This window comes from Camelus dromedarius, chromosome X, assembly GCF_036321535.1.
Source record: "Camelus dromedarius isolate mCamDro1 chromosome X, mCamDro1.pat, whole genome shotgun sequence".
Classification (NCBI taxonomy): domain Eukaryota; kingdom Metazoa; phylum Chordata; class Mammalia; order Artiodactyla; family Camelidae; genus Camelus; species Camelus dromedarius.
This window is the reverse complement of record NC_087472.1, coordinates 4209440-4237290: the sequence shown is the minus strand read 5'-3', so window position 1 is coordinate 4237290 and position 27851 is coordinate 4209440. Positions and strand designations below refer to the sequence as shown.

The window sequence follows — 27851 nt, the reverse complement described above, 5'->3', positions numbered from 1 at the left end:
GAAAAATAGTATGGTGAGTCCTCAAAAAATTAAATGTGGTATTACCATGTGACCCAGCAATTCCATTCCTGGGTATATACCCAGAAGAATTGAAAGCAGGGTCTTGAACAGGTATCTCTTCACCAATATTCATAGCAGCGTTATTCACAATGGCCAAAATGTGGAAGTAACCCTTGTGTCCATAGAGAGAACAATGGATAATCAAAATGCGGTCTAGCCACACGATGGAATATCATTCAGCCTTAAAAAGGAAGGAAATTCAATTTAAGCAACTATTTATATTAACTAAATGAAGTGGGTTTCTTAAAAGCCAAAACAAACAAACAAACAAACAAAAAAAAACGGGGGTGGGGGGAGGAAATTCTAACACGTGTTGCAGTATAGATGAACCTTGAAGACATGGTGCTGACTGAAGTAAGCCAGTCACAGAAGGACAGATTACGGATGAGAGACTGAGAGGAGTCAGATTCCTAGAGACAGAAGGCATACTGGTGCTTGCCTGGGGCCGGGGGAGGGGGAGGGGAAGTTAATGTCTAACAGGGACAGCGTTTCAGTTTGGGAAGATGAAAAAGTCCTGGAGATGGATGGTGGGGATGGTTGCACAACACTGTGAATGCACTTAATGCCTCTGCACTATGCACTTAAAGTGGTCAGTTTAACCGCAATTAAAAAAAAGAGGAGAAAAATGAAAGTTTAAAACATTTGCTAATCCTCTCCTAGTCAAAAGCAGTATTTTCTTTTCAATAATAATAATGTGTGATGTCAAGGTAGCAGCAAGCTGAGCTGCCCGTCTTCCTCGTTCTGCGTGGGCCGGCTGCGCTCCCTGGATGTCCTAGGGACATGCAAGCACGCACGGCGCAAGGTTCCTGGGCATAGAAATAACTTTCCTGATAAATCGATCATAATTTCTCTCCTTTTCTGGGCATTTTGAAGAAATGTCACCATGTGGGTGGGGGAAGAAAGGAGTGAGTGTAGACAGGAAGGGACATTATCTCTGCTCCAGAATGGGGTAAGAAACCCCACTCGCTGGCTTCATTGGTTCCCTAGTGCGTCTGCAAGCTTGGAAACACCAGGATGGCTCACAGTTTGCTGATGAATGCAGGAGCCAACAGAGCGACGCTAGGGACTTGCTTTCTGTGCAAAGCCTCCCACTGTGACTACTGCTAGGCCCTGGGGTAGAGTTCTGGAAAAGGTTGAGGATCTCAGCAAAAATGAGAACCAGCCTCAACACTGGCACACAAAGTAGGAAGCAAGGGCCTCCAACCGTTGGTCCAAATGACCAATTTTGGGAAGTCAACACCCTGGTCACTGTATCCCCACTCACATCCCAGCTCTCAAGACCCTTGGCTTCTGCCATTCAGGGTCTGGTGATGTCCATTTTTTAATCAGAGTCATTTGCATCTTGCCTGTGCCCCTTCTTGATAGCAGGCGTCTCAGGCATAGGAAGATGTTTAATCCAGCTCTGTAAAAGTGAGCTCAAGGAAGCTTTGAATGCAAGAAGGAATGAGCCGAGAAATGAACTGTACCTGCCAGCCTCTGAGAACTAAGCTCTTGAAACTGTTTTGAGTGTTTTGGAGTAATTATTGCTAGAAAGCCCTGATCTGCAAGGCCTAGGAGACTGATGGACTCAGCTTCTTGTGTTGTGCTGAAGGGAGAACTCTGCCACTGCAAATAGGGCCCCCACCCCCTGACTGTGACCGTTAGGCTTTTTCGGGTTCATCTGGGGCTCTTGTCTGCCTACGGCAGTAGGGCAGACCCTACCTACAATCCTATCAGTGCGCTATCTGAATTCATGAAATTTCTGCAACCTGTGACAAATATCACAGTTTTGCACCTGCAGTGGTAATTTGTGCTGGTTGTTCAGTCGTGGTGGTAGCGATTGTTTCACGCATTTTAGAAGGGCAAAACAATACCTCTGGCTGGCGTTTTACATACCACAGTGACAGTAGCACATGATATAAGACAAGACTGAAAAAAGCCAGCCTTTTTCTCTCATGTCAAGAAATTCAGGCCACTCATTCGATTGCTTTTTTCAACCCAATTAAAATTCGTTTACACCACTCTGGGGCAGCTCTAATATTCTTAACATAACCCAATCGCTTTCAATCAGTCCTGAGAGCAATGAGTGGTCTCCACTTGCACACAGGATATTTATAACTCCACTCTTTCTTTTTGACTAGCACGGTATCTAGTGAGCACACTTTGAAGGCTGCTCAGCATATGTTCCTCTCCTGTCAGCCTTAAAATGTAACTTATTAAGAACACTTGGTTGCATTTCAATAAGCTGCCACCATTGGTTTAAGAAAAAATTAAAAGGTTTATTTTACTAGTTCATGAGCACAGATTTTTATATCCTTAGTAGAAATGATCTTTTGGGGATTTTGTTTTGTTTTGTTTGTTTTTGTCATTTTGACAGCTATATTGTTAGCTTCTTTTATTTGCTCTATTCACTTTTCATTTAGAAGTGTCTTCTTTAGCAGAATAATTACATCACAAAGAGATTCCTTCCTGTCACCCTCCAGAAAGATCTCCTGATTTCCCCTACTGCTGTTTAACTGTTGTAGCTCAAGATTGATACAGATGAAAAAAGCGGAATGGGATTGGAAAGGGTGGCCTCCAGCAATGACCTGGACCTTGTCGATTCCCTCTGAACTCCTATAGATCGAGCATCACATAGATATGTTCTGCCTGGCTCTTTCCTCAGCAGCTGGTGGGCAGTACCACTCTTCTAAGCTCTATAGTTACCCCACCCCACACTGCAAAATGCAGGATTGCAACAGAAGACCCATCCTTTGATAAAACTATGTCAGTCAGATTTCAGAATGATGATGTGGCCTCAGGAACTTACCAGAATCTGCCAAGTCTCTGCTGCAAGCAGGAAATCTGCCTGTGACTCTTGTGACTTGTCAGAGCTAGATTGACATCCAGTTTCAAGTTTAGAATTCTTCTCCAGGCCCCATTTTTGAAACAATTTAAAAAAATCTTGAGATTTATCAACGTTGCAGTCCAGTGTACTCTCCAAGACTTCAGAGCCCTTCAGAGATTCGAAGACAACTGTGACATTCCTGCTGAGTCTTTCCTCCCATCCCACATCCTTTGCCCCTAGGCTGGCTGCTTGCCTCTGAGCGAAGCACAGGGCATTGGAGTGAAGCCCTCCGAATAGGTAGGTCTTTACTGGACGACCAGAATGCTCCAGGTGCATCAGCCCTGCACAGAGGAGGGTGAGAGGTTCACTCCCCTTGTTCCCAACAATACTGCTTGGTTCCTGCCCCTCCATCTCACTTTCGTTGGTGGTGGCCACGGCCCCCATCTGCCCTGCCTGAGTTCATTGTCTAGGCAACTCCAACTTGTAACTCTCCCTTCCCAACAGAGGTTCCTGGAGGCTGAGTATTTCTCTGTAACCCTGCACTTGATTTGTGTGTATCACCAAATCTCCTGGGAGATAAAGTTCTGATATAATATTGAACTAGGGATGGAGGAGAATGAACCCGCATGATTGTTTCTAAAGCCATCAGTGTCCTACTCAGCAACACCTCTTACAGGTTTTTAATTTTTTTTGCTTTTTTTGCTTTATGACCTCTGAAATCAAATCTCAACTTTCTGGTATGTTCTTAGACTTATCAGGGGATTTAAAAATTTAGAAGCTTGGTGCCCATAATTGCTTTTAGGAGCTCGCACTGCCTGTTTCTATAGATGAATTCCAGTTTGGATTGTCAATTATTTTCTTCACAGAAACCCACAAAGTACATATTCGAGTTTGCATCAGAATTGAATGTGATCCAGGAATCCTTAATGTTGTTAAGCTAGAGTATTGCTTCTAAAATGTGCATCGCATTCAACCAATGCAAAATAGAGTATTTAAGAGCTTGAGTGCCACACTTGAGATCTGAATGAGGAGCCCAAGATGTCAGGATTGGATCCGCACTAGATGTGTTTCCTGGAGCATGTTTTACAGATGGTTTAGGTGTGTCAGAATTCTCTTTAAATGAACTGGTCTATGGCTAAAGGAACATGACTCAAAGCTCAGCAGAGTTCAGCAGGCCCCGGGTTTCATCATTAAAGATAGGTTGTTCTCCAGCATGAGTCTTGAGGTGTGATGCAGACCATGTGAAGGGCTAAGTGGTCAGGGTAGATTCTTTATGAGTTAGGATATATTGAGTCCCAAGTAGCAGAAAAGCCAGTTTACACTGGCTGAAACAATAAAGGGAGCTTACTGAGCCCTGTTAGTGCAAGTCCAGCACTTGGGCAGACTTCAGGGGCATTTTACATCCACAACTCAGTGGTGTCCCAAAGACCCTGTTTCTTCCCTGCTGTCTATTGGACCTCGCATAGCATCAGCGTCATCCTGGGGCCGGCTCCCCCTGGTGGGCACACGATCGCCGTCCCCACCTCCAGGGGCTACAAGCTTCCCCCTGCCCTCATCCAGGGGAGCAGAAAAAAGAGTCGATTCTAGAAGTCTTGTCATAAGAGCAAGGAAGCATCTTTCCCAGAAAGCCCCTGGAATTTTCGGCAGAGTGGCCAGAATTGAGCATATGCCTACTATGCTGCTTCATGTAAGTGGAGCTCAGTGCCCCGCCTCTCCGACCCTGGATGGAGGCCGGTTTCCCCAAAGCATACAGGCAACATGGGGCCCAGGGGGCCGCCTGAATGGAAACTGCAGAAGGTGCCAAGAGCCGGAAGATGAGATGCTGCTGAGCAATCAACTATATTCGCTGTAATTGACCTCTTCAGCCATCCACACTTATACACTTCCTCCTTCCCATACATATGCCTCCCGAAATGCTCACTCCTCCCGGAAGCCTATGTATGCTCTCCCCAAAGGGGTTCAGCTCCAGTCTAGGAACTCTGGGTAATGTGCCGTCCTCTCAGTTTGGTCAGTGCCTAGCTCCTCATGTTCCAGGCACCTCTGGCCATTGGGCTCACCTTGGCAGGGACAGAGCACAAGTACAGGAAAGAAAAAAAAAAACAAAAACAGCTCCCATCTGGAAAGGGAGAGTTGGACAGCAGCACACCGTGATTACTGGCCCAGCATCCAGCATGCACATCACGCCTTGCTGGACAGGGACAGCGAAGCTTGACCTGGGGTCAGGGGTTCCTTGCTTCTCTGGGCCTCAGTCTCCTCTTCTGGATAATGAAGAGGTTGGATTAAACCAGTAGTTCTCTCTTGAGTGTGCCCTGGAAGGTTTGTTAAGTACCGATGGCTGGCTTCTACCTCCAGGGTTTCTGATTCAGTAGGTCTGGGTGGAGACCAGAAATTTCCACTTCTAACAGGTTGCTGTTGGCCTAAGGAACCCCACTTTGAGAACCTCTGGTGTAGCTGAGTCCCACAGGCCCTTCTGATTCTCACAATAGGACTCAGACTTTTCTTAGCCACCGCTTCTGCTCTACATGGATTTACAACAGATTGTTCTGTAAATGGGACCCACGCTGCTGTACCATGTGGACGGCTGAAAACATGCTGGAGCCGCAGCTTTGGTTTGCCGTCAGATTTTCAGCAAGCGGGCTTACAGCTTCTGGAAGACTAACACCTTTCTTGAAATTATTCAGTTAGGATTAGAAATAGGAAGATTCTTCATCCATCTTCCCTGCCCCCATCCACTGCAGCACAGTGCTCTTGGGGTGGACTCTGTGACTTCAGAAAGAGCCATTTTTCCAGGGAGAACCCAGACCCTCAGGCCTCACTTTGCAAGCATTCTCCTTACATAATCTGGGTATCCATCAAGTCTTAGAATAGGAGTGGCACTGGGTGAACATGTGATGGAGATAACATGGATTTGAGAACTTTGCCGGTTTTCTGCCCAGGACTCCTCACTTGGCCAACATCTCTTTGGCCTTCAGGTCACGTTAAAGCTCAGTTCCCCCAAGAAGCTTCCTCTAATCAAACCCTCACCCCGGCCAGGCTGGGTCCCCGTGCTGTTTGTTCTCCAGCGCGCAGCGGCATTGTTCCGGTAGAGCACTTAGCACCTTCATTACAAATCCCGTTTAAGTGCTTCTCTATTATATGAGTGTGCCAGCTCTAAAAGGGCCAGGACCATCTCCACCTTGTCCACCCAAGTTATCACACACAGGGCCTGGATCATGGGAGGTGCTCAGTAAACATGTGTTGTACAGATGCTGTAAAAGGCAGACTGAGCAGATTCCAGCCAAGAGCTATTGAGCAATCTATGCTGTACATCCTACAGTGTACGGTGGTGCGCGTGCCAAAGGGACGAAACAGACAGGCCTCAGAAAAACCAACACACTGGTGCCGAACCTCAGGTTGGCAACTGCAGCCAACTCTCTCATATCCCTCCTGCCTTCTCTTGGAGAACCTGGGTGCCCCAGAACTAGGTGTCTCCCTACCAGGCACCCTGGGCCTCCTCTCTCCAGACAGCAGCCCCCTGAGCACCCAGCTCCCTGCTCTCCCACACCCAGTTTGGAGATAGGCTCTTGGATGAGGGCAGTGGAGGCCCCTGCAGCTCACAGCAGGCTCCAACCAGCAGGGCCTAGAGAACTGATCTGAGTGAAGCCTGCATTTTCCCACTGGCACAGTGCCAATCTAGCAAGGCCGTGAAATGACTGGCCCTGAGGAACAGCCCAAGTCTCCTGACCCCTGGCTCAGATGCCAGGCTCACAAATTCTGTATCTTACAGTGAGCAGGTGGCTTCCAATGAGATGTGAACTTCGTACACCATTGCTGTAATTATCTGCTATTCAATATAATTGTATAATGAAATTAAACCAAACCCTAAAATACTTTATTTTGAGAAAGTATACCCTACAGATGTTGACTTTGAAGATTGTGCCCATATTTAATGTCACTGCTGAATCCATTCTCATCAGATGGTCACCCATCAAAAAGGACATCCGTCTGCCCAGGCCCAGTAGTAGGTCATGCTGGTGCTTGCTTTTTTGCTTCCCAGAGCTAGCCCTTCTTCCTTCAAAACGGTCCCATGATCCATCCATTTACTAGCTTGCAAGTCCCTAATGAGGGAGAGACAGCAGTATGGTGAAGACCAGAACCTTCTTCACAGGAAAGTGTGCCATGTTTACTGAGGGCTGCTGGACTTGGGCACGTGGAGACAGTCAAGAGGGCCCAACTAAAGTTAGCTTAGCCAGGAACCCTGGAAAGTAGACTTGTCCGGAATTTCCCCATGACTTACATTGTCTTTTTCAAAACAACCAATTCATAACTGGGATGAAGAAGGAAAGTAACCAAAAAAAGATCTAGCCCAAGAAATCTCCAGAAACTATAAGGAAGCTCAGACAGAAGTGAACTCTCTGAGCTGTGAGCCAGGTGCTTGAGGAAGGAGGCCGGCAAACACTTCTCGTGTTGCTCACTGCTCACTGGGGCAATGTTGGGGAGTGCGGGGGACAGTTTACTCTATATGTTTGGCAGAAAAAAGAACTAAGTAGCCAAGTGTTCCTTTGTATCTGTTTGGATCTACCAAAAGGCAGATACCAGTATGACCTTAGACATGCAAGAAATGTATTGAAATGTATTGGAGGGATGGGAGCCTGTGAAGGTTAAAGGAAGAGGGAGCAAGAGAAATTGGGGAGAGCTTCAGACCACAATGCAGGCCTGTGAAGATTGGGGGACACAGGAAGGTTGGGTAAGAAAAGTCTCAGACAGCAGCTCCAGGAAAGGTTCAGCCAGGCTAAAGAAGAATTCTTACATCACTCTACAGATGGGGACACTGAGGCCCTAAAAGGAGAAGGTAGACAAATATCTTCTATGAACAGAGATGCAAAAATTCTCAACAACACCCTAACAAACCGAATCCAGTGACATACGACAAGGATTGTGCACCATAACCGAGTGGGATTCATCCCAGGAATGCAAGGCCGGTTCAACCTATAACCATCAATCAATGTGATAAACAATATTAACAGAACAAAGGATGTAAAAAACACATGATGATCTCAACAGGCACCGAAGGGAAAGGGACTTTCTTAAGCTCATAAAATGAATGGCAAAGCCCAGACGAAACTCAGGTCCCCTGACGTCCAGGCCACTGCTCTTAATAGTAGTGGGGGTAAGGATGGAGGGTGGAGCTAGCCCTTGCAAGTGCGTACACTGCACTGAGCCCCATAATGAAGACTTCCCCCTTGTCCTGTCATCCTGTCTTGACAACAGCCCCTGGCAGTGGTCACTGTTATCCCTACTTACTGCATAAGGAAGCTGAGAGGTCAGGCAACTTAACCTGAAGCCATCCAGCTGTCAAGCACATGGAGGGGCTAAGCCTAGATCTCAGGTCTCCTGCCTCCCACTTTGGCACGTCCCTTGCCCTTCACTGCTCTCCTCATTGATCAGTCCCACCGGATGAACCTGGTTCCATCAGTTCTCAGCTCACCACTGCCAAGTCAAGTAGATGGGCTTTTTGTTGGAGGAAGAATTCTCGGGAAAGAGCCCCCTCTCCTATGCCAGTGTGTCATGATGCTTAGAACCCAAGCTGTTGACCTACCTCTGTAACTGGGCTGAGAGGCTATTTATATATGTTAATGACTCAAACATCTTTACAAGGATGGAAGAACTATAAAGAAGCAAGCGGCACTGGGGAAACCAGAGGCCAAATGGTTAGAAGGTGGAGGCCAGTGCAGAGGAAAGAGGAACGAGGCTGTCTTTTGCTCCTGGACAAACTGAGGACCAGGCTGGCCTGACCTCTGGCAGAGTCTGTCCCAGTGAGAACTCTTCCTTCCTGATGACACAGGAAACAGAAGGCAGACATTTCAGAGAGTCAGAGAGAGCGATGCAGTTGGGCCAGGACTCTTAGAAGGCACCTTGGACTGGGAATTGGGAGTGATGAGTTCCAGTTTGCTCTGATTTGGGGCCAGGATCTTCCCTACCATGAGCCTCAGGGTTCACACTTACCAAGGTGGGAGTTGGTGGCAAGCAGTGTTTCTCAGAGGGTGGCACTGCAGGGCTCCACTTTCAGAGACTGAGTCCCTGCAGAACAGTGTAGGTAGATGCTCACTGTACATCTCTCCGACTCCCGGATTCTCTGTCTTTAACTTGCTTGGCGATCTTTTTCTTCCCCCATTTTTTTTTATTGTGGTAAAATCCATATGACATCAAATTTACCATCTTAACCATTTTTAAAAGTACAGTTCAGCGGCATTAAGTACATTCACACTGTTGTGCAACCATCACCACCATCCATCTCCAGATCTCTTGTCATCGTGCACAACTGAAACTCTGTCCCCATTAAACGAACTCCCCATGACCCAGTCCCCTCACCCCTGGCAGCCACCAATACTTACCTGGCAGGGGAGATAAAAGGATCAGGAAGATGGTTTTCCCAAGGTGAGGCTTATCCATTGCTTGGCAATCTTGAGCAAATCATTGGACCTCTCCTTCCTCTACTGAGAATGATGACTTTAGTAAGTGATCTCTCATTTCTCCTCAAGTTAATACAAAAAAATATTAGGGTCGTAAGAAGAGGAGTTAGCCCCAGGGAGACAGAACAAATCAGAAGAAGACAGAAGGTGAGGGCTTCAGTAAAAGAAAAGCAGAGAATGATGCCCGCCTCCCATACCAGTAAGGAAGGAAGAAAACCAGATAGTTTGCTGTGAGAGAGAAGAGTAGCAGGAGGCACAGGTTCATTTGTGGTCAGAATACCTTCTAGTGCATCTACATGGACAAAATCTTTGGGGGGGAAAAGGCAGACTCCAAATCCAAAGCTCTGGAATGGTCAGCATTCCTGAAAAGAACTGAGAGCCAACACCAGACCACCCATAAAACTCATGAAGAGTGTGCTGAGCTAGGTCCTTGCAGCCTTGACCCCATCCTCATCCCTGGTGACTGGAGCATCTCCAGAAAGAAGTGGAATTGGTAGCAGAAAAGAAAAGATCAAAATTCCAAAGTGACTTTTTAAAAAAAATTGGGGGGGGGATTACGTTTGTTTGTTTGTTTGTTTGTTTAAATGGAGGTACCAAAGCAACTTTTTTAACCTCTAAATGGTGATGATGATTTTGTATGAACTTGAGTTGTTCCTTTGACAATGAATCCTGGGGTGTTTTTTAATCCATATGATAAATACAGAATAGCATATAAAACATACAATAATAAAAGCAACACCCGTGTACTCTTCAGGACAGGCAGATTAAGACATAGCACATTCGAAATATCTTGGAAACTCTCCCTCTTCCCAGAGATAGCAACTGTCCTGGCTTCCAAGTACTCACTCTAAGAATCCGCCCCGGCTGCTTGGCGAGCTCTGAGCTCATCCTAGTCAGATCAGGCGCATCGTCCGTCTCTTTAGGAAGTTACCTTCTGCACAGACTCCCACAGATGGCTCAGCCCGTCTATTTTGGGTTGATCCTCATTAGTTTCGATCTTAGATGGGGACCTTGTGTTTTTTCAGTATGTTTTGTGGTCTTCTATAATCTGATTGCTTTTTGTAGTAAACTTGGAAAATGCAGGAAAGTGTAGTGAAAACACAAACCCCATGAGATAATAAAATATATAAATTTACAGTATATAAATAAGTCAGGGATAACCACTGTTAACATGCTGAAATGCAGTACTTCATTAGCTTTTTTGATGTGGAAATATATATTTCACATTACTGGCATCAAGCTGCGTATATAGACTTTTCCTTTCATTGTGAAATATAACAGATACAAAAAAAGTGTGCAAGGCCTATGTGTATATTTAAAGAAGTAAAGTGAAACTCTTGTCACCTCTGGTTAGGTTGAGAAAGGGAACACTGTCAGCCCCCGAGTCGACCCCCCCTGTGCCCCTTCTGAGAGAGGTAACCACCATCTTGATTCCGACGCTCTCTTGCTTTTCTGTGCAGTTTCACTACTTATCAGTGACCTCTTCAACAAGCAATTGGTTTGTTGTTGTTGTTGTTTTAATTGCAGGATAGTTGGTTTACAATGTTGTGTTAATTTCTGGTTACAGCATAATGATCCAGTTATACATATATGTTCCTTTTCATATTCATTTTCATTATAGGCTATTGTAAGATATTGAATACAGTTCCCTGTGCTGTACAGTAGGACCTTGTTGTTTATGTATTTTATATATAGTAGTGTGTATCTGCAAATCCTGAACTCCCAATTTAGCCCTCCAGCCCCTCTTTCCCCTCTAGTAACCATAAGTTTGTTTTCCATGTCAGTGAGTCTGCTTCTGTTTTGTAAATAAGTTCATTTGTCTCTTTTTTTTACATTCCACATATAAGCGATATCATGATATTCATCTTTCTCTGCCTGACGTACTTCACTTAGTATGACAATCTCCAGGTCCATCCACGTTGCTGCAAATGGCATAGTTTTATCTTTTATGGCTGAGGAGTATTCCATTGTATAAATATACCACATCTTCTTTATCCAGTCATCTGTCAATGGACATTTAGGTTGTCTCCATGTCTTGGCTATTGTAAACAGTGCTGCTATGAACATTGGGGTGCACATGTCTTTTTGAATTAGAGTTTCTTCCAGATATATGCCCAGGAGTGGGATTGTTGGATCATAGGGTAAGTCTGTTTTTAGTTTTGAATAAACTAAGGGGCAAGCACAATCTAGGTGTGTCAGCAGCAAAGGGTCATAGTGCCACTATTGGATGAAGGCTTCCAGAAGAGAAGCTGCCCCGGCTCCCCTCTTAGGGAGGGCAGTGACTCAAGGCACGATGGCTCCGGGAATGCGTAGCGACCCCACCGTCAGGACTCGTGGCAGAACCGCAGGCCTGGTGCAGGACGGGCAGGAGAAACACAGCCTGAGGGACTGGGCTGCTCTCTTGTGTTTGTTTTCCTCGCCGCAGTCTGCCTCCTGGACCTCTAGCTTCCAGGTGTAGGTCACGAGAGAACACCTCTGTGGGGTGAAGTGAGTGTCCTCAGCTAAACCAGGCAGCAGGACATGGAAGGCAGAACAGGAAATTCAGCAGCAAGTGGTCAAGCCAGATCTCTGCCAGCGTGGAGGAGAGGCAGATCCCCAGGGACGTGGAGTCGGGGAGGCCACCCAGGGATCTGCCTCATGTTGGCCACCCCCTCCGCCTCACCTCCTGATGCCAGAGACAACCTGGGGCTGCTGTTTCGGAGCCTGCCGAGGATTCTGCCATCTAGACCGAGCTGCTTTCCCACTTTCCCTTCTCCCCTCCTGTGATTCCGCTTCCTTGGTGCCATGGAGTCAGCAGCCCTGGTCTAGCTCCTTCTGAGCTTGGGAAATTATGATGCTGTTGTCTCCTGGAGCATTCTCCTTACCCGAGCAGGAGTGTGTCTTTAAAAGCCAAAGCGAACCCTCGCGGTACTTTTAGTGGGGCTTTGGGAGGGAGTGAATTTAGATACATGCGTTGGATCTGTCTAAATCCGGAAGTCTCCAAAGGAAACCCTGCCGCTCCCTTCCTCGTTTGCCTGAGTGTGATGGTTAGTTGGATGGCTTCTTTGGACCCCAGGGCCTGTCAGCAGTGCTGACTATACCCAGCTGGGAGGCGCTGGGGGAATGATGTCAGTCACAAAAGCGTAAGGGTTATGCTTTGGACATTGCATTTTTTCATATTTGTGATTAAGAGCCCATATTTTGGAGCAAGTCAGACCCGGGTTCAGCTCCCAGCTCTGGCACTTACTTTGACTTTGAGCAAGTTACTTTGTTTCTCTGAACCTTATTTTCTTCTTCTATAAAATGAAGGTGATAATGGTACCCATCTTTCTGGCTTGCTTCAGGGATTAAGTGAGATAAAAGCTGTGCAGGGTTTCACTCAGTGCCTGGCACGGTGTATGTGTTCAGTACATGGTAGCTGTTATCATCATCACCCGCATCATCATGAGACAATAGAAATCTTCCAAAAGGCCGGCTACAGCAGATCTGGACTCCAGAGAGCTATGACCTAGTCCCTGATGTTCCCTCATAGCACTGCTCTTGACCGCACCTTGCTCCTCGGATGATTCCCATGGCCCACTTGGCCAGACCAAACCCACACTCTGCCTACTCCATTACCCAGCATGACTGACGGCAGGAGCAGCCCTGCCACGTTGCAGACCTGCCCCACGGAAAGCAGCCGGCCTGAACGGCAGACTGCACTGCAGACCTGCTCTGTGCCTAGCACTCTGGGAGACACAGAGGTGCGTCCACAGCCTCTACCCCGGGGGGATAACAGGCCACTGGATTATTCATTGGCATCAGCCTTGCAGGGAGAAAAGATATTTATTCCTTCATTCCTTGTTTGGTTTGAACATTATTGACTTCTACCTTTTTGTGTTCTTGAGGGTTTTTTTCCCTTAGGCAAAGTAGAACTTGACCAGTTGAACTTAACTTCCGTGGTTAAATTTCAAGTCTGAGTGCTTGATTGATTAAGTGAACTTAATTTGGGACCCGGCAATATTAGTCATTTAAACTTTGAAATAGTAAAATTCAATTCTATACATTTATAGAGGAAAAGCTCAAAGGAAACTTTGACAAAATGCACATTTATAGAGGAGAGCCAGCGACCGAGCAAACCTTATCTAGTGAAAGTCCCACGCCCTGTACCACGGGTGGCAGAACAGAGATCCCTCAGCTTGGGAAACCCTTCATTTTAGGGTCGCGTTGTTACGTAAGGGAAAGAACACCTGGCTCACAGAGAACCTTCTTGCTCCTGGTCTGTTTGTACATAGCATTAGCAAAGGTTTCAGCTGGGCGATTTGGTCCGGCGAAACTCAGGGCATGGGCTTTGTAGTCAGACAGTGTCTGGGTTCTGGTCCAGGCTCTGGCACTCACAAATGAGTGACCGCCGTCGACCGAGTTGTTTAACCTCTTCATGCCTCCGTTTCCTCATCTTTACAACAGGATCGTAAGAGTGCCTCCGTCATAGGATTGTTCTAAGAATTAATTAATTGAAATGACTCCAAGACAGGGCTGAACCTTAGATCAAGTTCTCAATAAATGTTTCTAGTATATCACCAGCAACGTTTATCATTGTTATTAGTCTATTTTACCAAAAGATAGGAGAAACGATAGCTCCGTTGAGCTATGTTGGGCAGATCACACCTAGAGCAGCATGTCAACTCAAGGCTAACCCATGTAAAATTCATAGGACAGGGCTTGGCACATTGTTAGTAAAGACCAGAGAAAGAAAGGAAGGTGTTTAGGATTCGCTGCCTGAATTTTCAGGATGAGTAACTTTAGAAATCTACAAACCCCCAGAAGCCAGTAAAATTATGATATCCAACCATAACCTTGTGGATGCACATATATCTCCTTCTGAAGCTCCACTGTGGAGGTTGGACCAATATCTAATCCATTTAATAATTTATAAAGTCAGAGCAGTCATCTGCTTCTTGCAAAGCATCTGAGCGTCTGTGGGGGTTGTTCACAATCTGAGCTCCTTGCACTGAGAGCCCACTTGGCACTGCAGCGAGGGCACAGAATAGCCAACAATGTGAAGTTTCCCCAGCGTGGCTAAAGGACACCCAGCTGCTTCTCTTCGTGTGCAGAGAAGGCGCTCTGTTCTTCCAAACCCAGCAGTTGTTTGGGGTTTAGTCACTCTGTAAATCAGATCCAGGTCTGTACCCCACCTTGCCGCTGTGCATCCTGGGGAGACCAACCTCCACTTGCTTTGTCTTGTAAACTAGAGACAGTCTCAAATGTGTGTGTGTACAGAGTTAGTGCCCGGCACACAGGGCATGAACAATAAATATCACACCGTGTAAGTAATACCAGCTTTTCAGGGATTCCAAAGAGAGATGGGTTGACCGTATGTTTGGAAGCCTCTAGGAGTTGAAGAGTCCCCCACAACCTTTTCCTTGGAAGCTTGGCCTCACGCTCAGAAGGTGTGTAATAGCAGTTTCTTCTCCAAATTAAATGAACCGAAGAAGATGCATGAGCATTAGCTGTAAAGGTCCTTGTCAATCAGAGTCAAGATTGAATCTCATCTCTTGTATTTATTACGGTTTTTAATCGGGGATTACATTAGTCTGCCAAGTGCCTGCTCCCATTCTGCTGAAACAGAACTGCCCACACTGTCGGGGCATCCTGGAAGCGTATGTTGATGCTGATGGTGGAGGGGAGGGAGGTCCTGCTTCTTGACCCATCACTAATATCGTAGAAGTTACATGAAGCTACCAGGGATTCCTGAGTGAAAGCTTAAAATGCTTCGGTTCCCTACCAGTAAGTCCCATTCATTGCTTTTAAGATGTGTCATCCTAGACTGGGCAAGAAATCAGAAGGCTAGTAATATGTGCATATTGGAACAGTAAAAACTGTGTGGCTATAAAATAGTGCTTGACGTTATCAAGGAGCTAGGCATGCAGACATAAAGAATGGTCCACTGTAGAGAGCGATGTTTCTGCTCCTGTCCCAGATGACCTGGATCCAAGGACAGATTGGAGCTTGATGAAATGAAGCCACAGGTGACCCCAAGGGGCAGGGTGCCGGACCCTCCACAGCTGGCATACCATCTGAGCTGCAAAGAGATTTTCTTTCCCAAGTGCATTCAGTTCACTTTCTAAGTATATTTCCCATGGTTTTTTGGTTTTGTTTTTGTTTGGGGAGAGGGGTGTCATCTCTGAAACTCTCCAGGTAGTTAGATTATCTTCCTAGTCCCATCTTTAAGTGTTTATAAGTTGTCCTTAAAATTTTGTCTGGACCCCCCACCCATAAAATCTCGCCTGTTCTTTTCTAAATGGCACGTTTTAATAGTTTCTACATTTCAAACTTGTTTTCCGTATGACAGGCTAGACTCACACACACACACACACATGGATTTGCATCTTCCTCTGTAACTAATTAGCTGTGTGACTTTGGGCAACTTCATTAACCTCTCAGGGCCTCAGTGTACTCTTCTGTAAATTAAGGACAATAATAGTTCCTGCCTCGTATCCGGCTGTTTCAGATTAAGTAAGACTGAGTATTGAACGCACTTCGGTCAGTGCCTGGTGCATAGCAAGTGCTCGGTACATGCAGGGGTGGCCGTTTTTACTGTTATTTTATTTCAAATAAGGTATCCAGACCCCCACTGGCCCATCATCCATTGCAGAGACTCGCCCACAGAAGGCAATAAGTCGTGTTTATTGCAAGGAATTGAATTGACTCCAACTGTTTAGCTTAGATTGGAGGGGATAAATATTTCCCTTTCTCCTGGAATGTCTGATCGGCGCAGAGGATCCCTTGAAGCTCAGGTGTTAAAAGCCCAAGAGTGAAGAGGCTATTTCACGTAGAAAAAGGAACTTCTCATCAAGGCAGGCTCCCCCTGGTCCTCTTGGACGCCACTCGGCAGGACATCAGGGCTCTATCAGCAGTTCCTTTGAGTCTTGGGGCTTTCTCTGACATGGATATCAAGTGTGAGGTTTTTTTTCATTGCCTTTGGCTGAAAGAATCAGGTCAGATGTTCAACTCTGGTGCAACCCTGTCTTCTAAAGCATGATGGAAAGGGGAGGTTCCCACCATCACTCAAGTCCTGAAACCTTGGGGGTCCTGGCCAGGCCAAGTGCAGTGAGGGCCACAGTTCAGGGCTTGGCTGTCGTGAGATTTACACTTGACTGCTTGGTTTTGCAGATTCCTCAGTGTGTCTCCACACACATACCCACAATCCAGTTTAGAATGGTGTGCTCTGTGGCCCGGGGGCGGGGAGTAGAGGCATGGGGAGGGGTGGGATGGGTCAAGGTCATTGCTGATGAACCAGCTGTCTGACCCAGCTCGACTCCCATTTCTAACAAGACAGTGACTGATCAAGGCAGAGGCTCCTTAACTGAGCTCCACCGATGGATAGTATGTGGTCCCGAAAATCCCTGAAATTATATGTAAAATGTTGGTGGGCTGGGAAGGGGGAGACACCACCGTTAAGTGCTGTTTCTGTGGAAAGAGACCATAGCTTTTAACTGAGTCTCCAAGGAGTCTGTGACCCAAGACAGTTAAGACCGCAAGGCTGTCGGGTTTGGTTGGCCCAGACCAGTTGGTGTGTCTTAACCACAACACCCAAACGGCCCCGCTAGGCGGTCAGGGCAAGTGACGAGAGCAGTCAGAAGCATGTGGTGGCCAAGCAGCTGATGGACTGTTCAATCGGTTGTTGTAGACTCATGTAGACAAAGCCTGCAAGCTTGGGGAAGCCAGGCCCCCCCAGGTCAGCCTCGGGCGACAGCCCCCATCCTGCCAGGCCGTGGGGAGTGAGTCCTTCCTGCCCGGCAGCTCCTTTGCTCAGGAGCTGGCCCGAGTCACCTCCTCGTATGGCACCTCAGAGGCAGCGCCCTGGGGCGGCTGGGATCCGAAGGCCTGGAGGCAGGTGCCCGCTCCACTACTGCCTAGCTGCGACGCTGTAGGTAAGTCACTTCCCCTGAGCCTCGCTTTCCTCATCTGTCAGCTGGGGCGCAGTCCCCTGCTCAGCCTGCCCGCCTGCCGCACAGGGTTGTTGGGAGGAACACAGGAGGTGACAGATTTCTAGTGCTTTCACTACTGTGGCCCAGCCAGTCTTTGGCAGAGAGACTGCCCGAGCAAGCAGAACGTTCCAGGCACCTCAGCTTCACCTCCGGGGAACTGAGTGGGGATTGCCCCGGGGCAGTTGCCCCTCCCCTGCTGTACGCCTTCCAGCACCCCAGTTCCCCCCCTGCCTGTCTGTCCCCGCGGCCAGACTGTGAGCCCAAGGGGGACAGGGGCTGCGCTTCTGCACTTCAAAATCCCCTCCAGTGCCTGCCTGCTCCGTACCTAGTGGGTGCTCTGGAACTGCCTCTCCCTCCAGCGACCTTTGTGGACTCCGCATCCCCGCTGTTCCTCAACCCCTTCAACCCCCTCCACCCAGGACTCGTGCACCCCAGAAGTGGGGAGTTGGATCATCCCGCTGGAGACTGGCAGCCCGGAGAGGGCAGGCCGAAGGAAGCCAAGCCAAGCCTGTCCAAGGTGGCTGAGAGTCTGCATCACCCTCCAGATTCTAGAGGGAATGGCTCGACTTGCCCTGAAGAGTCACGTGAGTGGGCATGAGCACGAGATGGTGGATTCCAGCCAGAGTCAGCCTTTGTGGAGAATTTCCTTTGGATGGTGGGGTTGTTCTTGTGCATGAAATATCAGTGTGCACGGGTTGTCAGCCTGATCTGCAGAGAAAACCAGAGAAGTGAGCATTTGCTGAGTGATAGTGACCAGAAGATGCTCATCTAGCTGAAAGGACCGCCTGGATGAACAAGCAGTGTTTTCCATTCAAGAGCTGTCAGTGTTTCTCTCTCTTTTTTGCCCCTTTTCTCCGTGTACCCTCAGAGCCACCATGCTCTCCGGCTTGTTCGCTGTGCAACCGGAACCCAGGAAACGTCGTCCAGCACCAAGCTGCCAGGGAAACAGAATTAGCAAAGAGATGGAGACATCATGCACTCTGGATGTCTTTGTGTGCCACCCTGGTATCCCTGCCCTTCCCTGTCCTCAGAAGGCAAAAAATGAGGGGTTCCAGCTAGCTTGCCTGGCGGACTCCTATCCTCACCTTATTATCTGTCTTTGAAGCTAAACCAGGCCTTCCATCCAGCAGTGGAGGGCGGGGCAGCTGCTTGACCCTCAGATCTTCCCTACGAAGCTTTGGAAGTGGGACCCACTTAAGAGACAGGCCCTTGCCAGCTCCACCGTGACTCAGGAAGGCCAGGCTCGGTGTGAGACGGAGGACAGGGGAAGAAGAAAGGCGAGCTGCAAAGACGTTTGCTTCCTCTGCCACCAGATCAGTCCCAGCATGTAGACCAAGCCCTTCCAGGACCAAGCAGCCCTGAAACCACTGAGATGGAGGAGGAGTCAGGATAGACTTCATGGAGTTGGAGGTCGACTGGAAAGACAGGAAATGAAGAGTAAAAAAGTTGACCTACAGCTGTCTGCCATCCCTTTCAACGGCATTGATTTTGTGAAGCCCCCAGTGGCAGCTTCAGACCGGTTCAAACCCAAGGGCGGCACCACCACCGTGGGGGAGGCTCTGGCTCCTGCTCCAGGGGCCCCAGGAGGCGAAGAAAGACCCCATGCCCTGAGCCAAGGCTTTTGCCCTGCCTGCCCGCTCCTTCACTCACTTGTGTTGTCTGTAGAAGGTGTGGCACCATCGGAAATGTTTCTTTGACCGATGACTTGTGTCCTGGTCAGTCCCCCACCATTGTAAGCCTCACAAGAGTAGAGACACGCCATGCTACCCCCATGCCCGGGACAGAGCCTGGCCTGGAGTAGCCCCACGAGAGATGTTTGTCAGCTAACTGAAGGACACCTAAGGAGAATTTTAGCCTAAGAGCATGCATACCCCCTCAAAGAAGGTTTCTGGTGCCAGTGTCTTCGTGGCGTCCGTCCATGGGCCAAGGGGAGCCCGAGCTCACAGGTCTGAGGAGTGGGCGTCCATACAGGTGTGGGAGACCGCAGAACTCAGGTCTTGATTTGATGGTCTCCGTGCTGAACACTGTCTTCCTGTCATTTCAAAGGAAAAGTCAGAAGAGTGGGTGAGCTGTTTCCAAATATGGCTTCCAAAAATCACCAGAAAAAGGTGCTTTTATTAGTGGAGTAATAAACAAAGAAACAAACCCACACGCTAGGACTCATTAACCTTTGAACCTATGACACAGAGCCGGGTGCCTTCTGGTGCAGGTAGGCTGGCTCTGTGAGGGCACTCACTGGAGTGGGGGGCTGTCTGCTGGGAAAGGAGGCAGGAGCTTCCTAATGGTGGGAAAACACATCTCTGCCGCCTCCTCTCCTTTTGTCCCTCCTCCTACTCCCCCCCTCCCTCCAGCCCCTTCTTCCCTGTCTCCCTCACTCTCTCCCTTCTCTGTTCTCCGCTTCTCTCTCCACATCCCGACCACAACGTGCTGTAGAAAATAAGGCTTCGGGTCCATCGCCTTCATTCCCCCAGAGCCATTCCTTTGGAATCCGCTTCCCAGTCAGAATGCTCTCCTCCTGAGACCCAGGAACCATGTGTGGCCGCCCTGTGTGAGAGTCTTGATGCTCTTCTGCCCTCTGCCTCTGCCCCAGCCCCATCCAGTTAGAGGGTCCCTGAGCCTCAGTAAGTGGTGGAATCACTCATGGGACTGTTCTTCGCCTGCAGCGGTGAGAGGTCACGCACACCAGGTGATCATACCCGGGCTCCCAGGAGACATCCGCCAGTGGCGGCTGAAGGGTGACACTGACAGGGCGGCCTGGCCTGGCCTCCCGGTGGGTCCTGTTTTGGGCTTGGGGGGACAGTGGTGGGGTTCAGGCCAGCCTTTTGCCTCTCTCTCCTGCCTAGCGCACACAGATGAAGCGCTAGCCCTGGTGTGAGTCCCCAGGGACGGGGAGGGGGGGGCCTTGCAGCTTCTTGGGCATCAGCGTGAAGCTTCTAGGAAGGCAGCCTCAGGACTTTCTGGATCGCCACCCGAGCGCAGGTCTGTCTGAGGGTGGTCTTGGCTCAGTGGGAGGAGGCGTGACAGGGAAGAGCCAGGGCCATGGTTCTCAAGGAGACTTCCAGGGACCAGCATGGGGAAGTACACCGAGCTCACACAGGGCCCACCTGACGTGGCCCATCGGTGTCACCTGGTACAGTAGTACCGAGCGCCGTGACAACCGCAGCCCCGGGTAAAGCAGCCCTTGGGTGAACTCCATAGTCCGCGATTGCAAAAAGCCACAGGTGGCCTGGGCCATCCTTCAGCGTGTCCTGGGCCATCCTTCAGCGTGTCCTGTCACCAAGCAGCAACTTTCAGCCACCGCTTCCTCCTGGTCACTGAAAACATTTGTCATTTCCTGTTTTCTCCATTTTCCAACAATTTCTAATTGTCGATGTCAAAAGGCAACAACCGTTTTCTTGGGGCTTATCTCTGGAGCACATTTTGAGATTCAGAACAAAGGATGGGGGCCTCCATCTGCAAAACAAAGGAAGCCGCCTCCTCGGGAGGCCCAGAGAGAATGCTCTGGCTGCTGGGCCAGGAACAACAGGACCAGGCCTAGAGCAGAAGGCTGGAGGTCCCTTCCCCAAGGCCCCAGCGGCATGAAGAGACCGCACTTGATGGTAGCACCCCAGGATGTCAGAGACCTGTCCCCCAGGCTGGCGGCAGCTGTGCTGTTTGGACAGGGGAGTTTCTGTAGCCGTGCCGCTGCCCAGACCTTCCCTTAAACTCTGGATGCTCTGGATTGGGTGCTTCCTTGGATAAACACTCACCACCATCCAGTTGTCCCTGTAACCAAGGACCGTTTGAGAAGCGTTCTCTTTCATCTGCCAGACCCTGCCCACTTCCTCCAACCTGACTCCTGCCCCAGCCCAGCCTTCACCCTTCCCTTGTGTTTCCCATGCCCCGGCGGCAGCTCTCCTCTCCACCTCCTTCCTTTTGGATTCTTCTGCCCCACTGCCCCTGCTTTTTCTTTGGTGGCACTCTTTAGCCCACCCCCCTACTCTGTACAACTATGTTATTTGATGAAATGAATGGAGCAGCCGGTGGGGATGGAGTTAGGGTCGGTGGAGACAGCAGGGCACAGGAGCCAGTCCCCAGAAGCAGCGGGCTGGAGAGGCAGAAGCACTGGGTCTGCAGTTAGGAGAGCCTGCACTTCCCAGCCAGGTGGCTTTCAGCGAGTCGTTTCCCTTCTGTGAGCCTCAGTTGTCACATCGGGAAGCGGGGAACCATGGATCTGCACAGACCTCCTAGGGCTGGTGGAAGGGTCGAAGGGAAGAACAGAAGAGAGAAAGCTGCCTTCAGAAATACGAGCCCACCCTGAGTGTCTCAGGCAGATCCTACAGCTCCCTCACTTCCTGATGGCACGGCTTTGGATGGTCACGTGACCCCTGTGCTCTTCAGGTCCTATCCCCCAACCCCACACTTTAGCAGGAAGAGGGCAGCTCCAGGGCTGGAGAACAGCATCCCCACCACCCACATCCCAGCAGCCCCAGGGGAGGGGGAGTGGGGACAAGAGCCCTGACAGGAAGCAGGCTAAGGGCGGGCTGGAGAAATCGCTTGTGATGTAGTGCGCCCACTGCCATGTGTTGGTCCTCTCTGCCTTGGCAGGAACCCAGGCCAGGAACTGCCACCAGGCCTGGGAGCCGGGCACTCTTCCAAACGCCAGCCCTCTGCCCTGCCCCGCCCCCTTCCCACACCAACACCAGGCAGCCTGTGTTGTAGGGTCAAGTCTCCTGGCCTCTGGAGGGGATGCAGTTTCCCAAGTGGCCTCAGAGAGGTGTGCTCCCTGGCAGAGATGCCGGTAGTGGTCGGCTCACTAGGGAACAGACTTCTTGAGAAAGGGAGCGAGATGGCAGCGGGTGAGCACTGGACTGGGAGTCAGACCTGGTTCCCAGTCACAACCTGGCACAAAGTGCTGAGGGTTTGGGGGCAAGTCGCGCCTTCTCCAAGCCCTCAGCTGGTTCTCTCCCAGCGTCCCCTTGAGCTGCTCCCAGACTCAGTGCTGGGACTGCAGCCCGGAAGCTCAGCCCCGCCCCCTGCCCACCCAGCTTGGAGATGGAGTCTGGGGAGCTCATCCTAGTTGTCCTTGATGCAGCCAGTCAGGACAATGAAGGGAAGCTGGCAGTGAGTGACTAGTTCAGGTGTCATACAGTGCGTCCACCTGACCCTGAGATCATCCTGCCCTTCATGCCAGGACCACCCAGAACAAGCCTTAGCCCGTCCTCCATGACAGCCCTGGAGAGGCTGGGCACCCCACCACAGCATTGTCCAGAGTCTGCTGTGCCCCAGCCCTGACACCCCTGGTTGGCTCAGCTGTTGTTTGCCTGCGTGGTTCAGAGTCCAAGCCCTACCTCCATTGTCCTCTGAATGCGGCCAGTTTGTCTGGGTCTCCCTGAGACTGGGATGCCCACACTGCTGTCAGGACCGCAGACAGGGTCTGGCCAAGGCAGAGCAGTGTAGGACTGTCACCTCCCTCCTTCTCTACTCTGCTTCTATTAATGCAGCCTAATGTTACATTTGCTCTTTTGGTGACCACATCTCACTGCTGACCCATCCTGAGCAGAAGGACATCCAAAAATGCCTCAGCCTTTTCTCTACGTGCTCTTGCTGTTAAGCTCTGTGTCTCCTGCCCCATCCTATGCTGCCGCAATTGGTTTTTTAACCCAGGTGCAGAATCTTACTTTTATTTACCTGTGAAGTTTTGCTTGGGAGGGTGGGGCATGCATGTGAGTGTGTGTCGGTGTGTTCACTCATGCTATCTGCTACACCAAAGCCAAGTCCTGAGTCCTCACGCAGCGATCCCAAGGCTGGTATTTCTCGGTAGCTCTCATCTAACCCTTCTTTTTCATCTTCTGTTTAGCAAGAGAAGCAGAGATCAGGTCTTATGGCAATGACCCCTGAACAGCAGAGTGCATATGTCGCTCAACAGATGAGTCAATTTCAAGGTAAGCAGTTAAGGTCAATGTTCTCAAAGGGGTGGGCTGGGGGTGTGTATGTGAGGTTAGGGGAGAATTCACCCTGGAATAAACAGCTACTGAGATGTCTGTGAAAGCATTGTGGGAAAGAGAGGAGGTCCGCAGGGTGATTCCATAGCACCCAGGTTGGATCTGTCCCATTGAAAACTTAAGTAGGATCTCAGTCGAAGTCCCAGTCTTCACGGCTCTGAAATCACTGCCTTATTCAAGAGATTGATTCAACCATGGCAGCTAGGACTGTAATCAAGATTTATGGGCTGGGGATATAGCTGTTAGCAGAAAACCAGACATGGTCTCTCCTTCAAGGAGCTTCCAGACTAGCTGGGGAGACACATGTAAAGCAGTCGTCACCAGCCAGTGAGGACACTGGGCCAGGCCAAGGGCATTCTTGCCTGGGGCTCAGGGGAGGCTGCTTCCCCGCCAGGAGATGTGTGGCATCTTCATTTGAGCCCAGTGCCGCCATCATACTATTGGTCCTCCTTTCTCTTGCAAAAACCCCTGTTCCTTTGGGCCTGGTACCAGCTGAATGTCCAGCCATCCAGGCCGGAGCAGCATGTCAGGCAGGCTTTAGGGGCAGGGCAGACAAGTTCCAGGAAAGCCAGTGTCAAGGGTATGAGCAGTGACAGAGGCTGAGTACAAAAGCAGCCCTAGACCCTGGCCTCATGGAGTTTACAATCTACTTGAAAAGACAGACAGATAAGCTGGCATTTTCAGTCCAACGTGGTCTGCTCTCGGATGGAGGGGGAGCTGAGACTACAGACCCAGCACGTCTAGGCAGGCTTCCCACAAGAACCGCGGTCCAGGCTGAGGATGGAGGAACAGAGGGAGCGGGGGATGTTCAGTAGGAGCCGGGGGCAGAAGGTGAGAGGTCAGTGGTGGGCCAGTGGCTCCCCACCAGCAGCTGGAGCCCAAGGTGAAGACACCTTTGGAACTGACCCCCACTTGTCTCTTTCTGTAGCCGTCCAAGATCAAGTCACCTCCAAGTGTAGCCGGACCAAGGCAAGCTCCCCCTCCAGCCAGTACCTGATGCCACCCAGAGCTGGGCTCCTTCAGAACCATCCGAGTCCAGAAATGATCCCGCCCACCAGGCACCAGAGCCGTGAGAGCGTGGGCATGATCTCACCCACTCTGGGCAAGCAGCAAGGAATTTTCAACTCTAGCCCCCCGTTTCCCATACCCTCCCCCTCGGGCCACACCCCCCTGGGCAGCCTCGGCTCCATCTGCCAGCATAGGCAGATTCCTGAGGCCGTGCCGGGGTTCTGTCCCAGCCCCCTGGGCAGCCAGCCCCTGAGTCCCCACCAGCTCAGACAGCCCTCTGTGCCAAGAATGCCCACTGTGTTCAACAATGCTGCCTGGGTGGCAGCGGCAGCAGCTGCCACCCCAGCAGTCTTGAGGGCACCACCCCCAAGCCAAGCAGCTAATGGCATCCATCAGCATTTTGATAACAACTCCATCTTTGCCAAGGCCCCCATGAGAGCCCCCCTGGGAGCCCCAGCATTTCCGTCGCATCAGGCAGGTGTGCCCCCCAGTCAGGTGGCCCCAGGAGGCAGGCCTGGCCCGAAGGTGAGTGCTGCCCCAGCCAAGCCCAGCTTCAGCCTGCTGGGCACCCAGAACCTCAGACAGAGCCCAGTGTGGGGTCCTGTGCCCATGCTGAACGCCACCAAGTCCCTCCACGAAAGCATGGCCAGCTTTGGTCCCATGAGTCCCATCCGGGGCATCAAGCTGCCAATCTATATGGCCGCTGCCGCCACTGCTGCCACAGCCTCCACCATTGCTACCAGCCAGTGCCCTGGTCCCGTTGACAGAATGGGCAGCCCCCCTGGGCTGCCCCCCTGCGGCATTTGGTCCCAGCCCCCACTAAACGATCTGATTTCGCCGCCTGACTGCAGCGAGGTGGATTTCACCGAAGCTGGCTCGAAAGGCCCTAGAGGGAGCCCAGAGGAAGACTGGGTGTGTAACCTGCGGTTGATCGATGACATTCTAGAGCAGCATGCTGCGGCTCGAAACGCCGCAGCCCAGAGCACTGGCCACGTCGCCCCGAGTGCCGGTGAGCTTTAAATGCCCGTAGGAACCCCCGTGGTGACATCACTCCAGGGAGTGGCGTGAACCCATAGCAAACTCACAGCTGGCCCCACACGGCCACACGGTTGTTTCCTCATTACAATTTGAGGGGTGTCAGCCCGCGCCCATCCCTCTGTCTGCCTGTGAGAAAATGGAAAAGCTGGTGATTTTTCAAGCTACCTGTACATACCTGAAAATTTTGTAAATGGTTTTCCTAAACATTAATGACAGAAGTATTTATACTTCATTTTGTGACTTTGTAAATAAAGTGACGGCTTTTGTTTCAGTAGAGTTGTGTTTATTATGCATTGTTTGTGTTTATTACACATTGTTGCAAATATGCAGACTGTCGCCCACACCTGCCCGCCATACCTTATAAGCCAGGTGGCCAAGTCAAGTATAGTTTTGATGCTTTAAGAAATGTGAAGGTGACCAAGAGGCGGTGTATAAACTGACAAATGCCAACTAGAAAGCCACTTGGCCATTTATTTCCATTTCCACTAAAACTTCCATCACCCTGTGTGATTCTTAATCTCTTTTGCAAACCTTTCAGTCTCTGCTAGCTCTTTCCTGATGAGCATGTTATAGCAGAAGCCGTTTTATCGTAAGTGCCCTGTCAAGGAATTATTTGCCAGGAGGCTGGAGAGTTCTGTAGATTTGGGAGAAGCGAAGAGCTAGCCTGTGGGCTGAGCACTGTCTGAGCTGTCCACCTTGAGGATGTTGAGTATCCCCTCTTCATCCCTCAGACAGTTTGCACTACTCCAGCAGCACCTTGCAGGGTGGAGGTGAGATGTTCCTGGTTTCAAGCCTTTCAGTATGTTTTGATTGTGAGGCTCTGTGGTTTGGGGGAAAATGAGTCTGTAAACATTAATAGTTGATTTGGGGTTTGTCTTTGATGGTTTCTCTCTGCAATTATCGTCATGTATATTTAAGTGTCTGTTATAGAAAACCCACACCCACTGTCCTGTAAACTTTTCTCAGTGTCCAGACTCTGTGTAATCACATTTTAATCGCCATCTCGTATTTTCGCCTCTACATTTGAAATCTGGCGTCTGTTTCAAGCCAGTGCGTTTTTCCTTCGTTCTGTAATAAACAGCCAGGAGAAAAGTGCCTCTATGTTTTCATTTTTCCAGGGAGCATTCAGGACCTACAGAGTCCTGTCAGCTAAGCCTCCCAGTGGCTTTGGTCCTTTCCAAGACCAGTCCGTGTCTTGGGATTCTTGGGCACCGAAGGGAGAGGGATAAGAAGTTTGGGCAGCACGTGCTGCGATCCTTTAGCATCACAGCATAGAAGCACGTCATTTTTGAGCCCCTCATTTTACAGAGGAAGAAATAGGGGAGGCCACTAGGGTGACTCTGCACTGGAATGCTGAGGACAGGGGGAGGCCTGCGCTGAGAATCTAGACTCTCCTACCACCGTCCTCTTTCCACTGAAAGGATGGCAGATCCAATTAAAGATCCAGCTCCTCCCATGTAATGGATACCCACATAGGGCGAATGGGATGGGGGCTAGGGGGAGGGCTGATTCAGGACTGCCGCCCGGGAGAGAAGGGTCTTCCCGCCTCCCCATCCCCCCTTCCTTCCCCCAAAGCCTAAGCTACAGCCAGCCCTGTTCGTCCCCAGCGCTAGAGGCCGGAGGAGAGAGGCGGACCCCGCTGCCCCGCCCCGTCGAGCTCCTCCCCCGCCCCTGGGGCCCCGCCTCTGGGGCCGCCTCCGGGCCGTCAATCCTGACTCGCTGTCCAATCCCCGCCGGGGGGGCCTCCTCTCCCCGCCCTCCACGTCAGCTGTTAGTTGCCGCTAATGTCTTGGCTGCAGGTTGTTTCCAATTTAAAGTGCAGGAAAACAACGGGGACTCCTGTCTCCTTACCCTAGGGCCACCCCCCCAAGCAAGAAAGTGGCTTCCACAGAGCTTCATCTAAACGTGGCCTCACTCTGAAGGGGACACTAAAGAGATGGCTGAGACCTGTGCCTCTCCCACGAGGTGGCCAGGTGGTGTGTTGGTGGCTAGGGGTTGCAGATAGACCACATCTCCCCAAAAATGGCGAGGAAGCCACTTGGGGACACACACACACACACACACACACACACACACACACAAACCATGTGCTGTAAGAGCGCAGCTGAAGCACCAGCTGGGATCTGATGTGGTCAAATTGAATACACACATTTATCCCCGTAACTGGCAGTGAGAGTTTATATCCTCATCCTCAAGGTACACAATGTTCCAACACAACAGCACACACTGTGGGGGCTGAGGGAGGCAGGTACCTAAGGCAGGCCTGTCCTGTTCAGCAGAGCCTAAAATGCTCTAAGAAGATGCTCGCACCCACCACTCTCAATGACTGTGACTGAGGGCAAAGATCGCCGGGGGTGAAACAGGCCTCCCCTGTCCGTGGGCCAGAGGGGTGGTGGAAACAGTCATCATCCAAAAGCCCAGGCTTCGGTTTACCTGTTCACACAGCCCCCTCCTGCTTCCTGCAGAGCCTTCCTTGTAGGTCTGGGGAAGGGATACATGCCTCAGGTTTCCCTCAACTCCAGTCACGACTCCGTGCCGCTGGCTTTGCCTCTGT

At 50.3% G+C, this 27851-nt stretch overlaps 1 protein-coding gene across 4 annotated transcripts in view; it reads left to right on the top strand.

Moving 5' to 3' along the window:
• MAMLD1 (mastermind like domain containing 1) overlaps positions 1–25573 on the top strand; it is a 55791-nt gene extending 30218 nt beyond the window's left edge. For 2 of the 4 annotated variants that reach the window (XM_064482576.1, XM_064482575.1), the window contains 3 exons: positions 16967–17210; positions 23107–23191; positions 24180–24267. In XM_064482576.1, the coding sequence (XP_064338646.1) occupies positions 16967–17210; positions 23107–23147 (285 nt within the window). In that variant the 3' untranslated portion in view covers positions 23148–23191; positions 24180–24267. Of the gene's footprint in view, positions 1–16966; positions 17211–23106; positions 23192–24179 lie in introns of all 4 variants that reach the window. The other 2 variants (XM_064482573.1, XM_064482574.1) reach the window with 1 other exon arrangement.
• The last annotated feature ends 2278 nt before the right edge of the window (positions 25574–27851 follow it).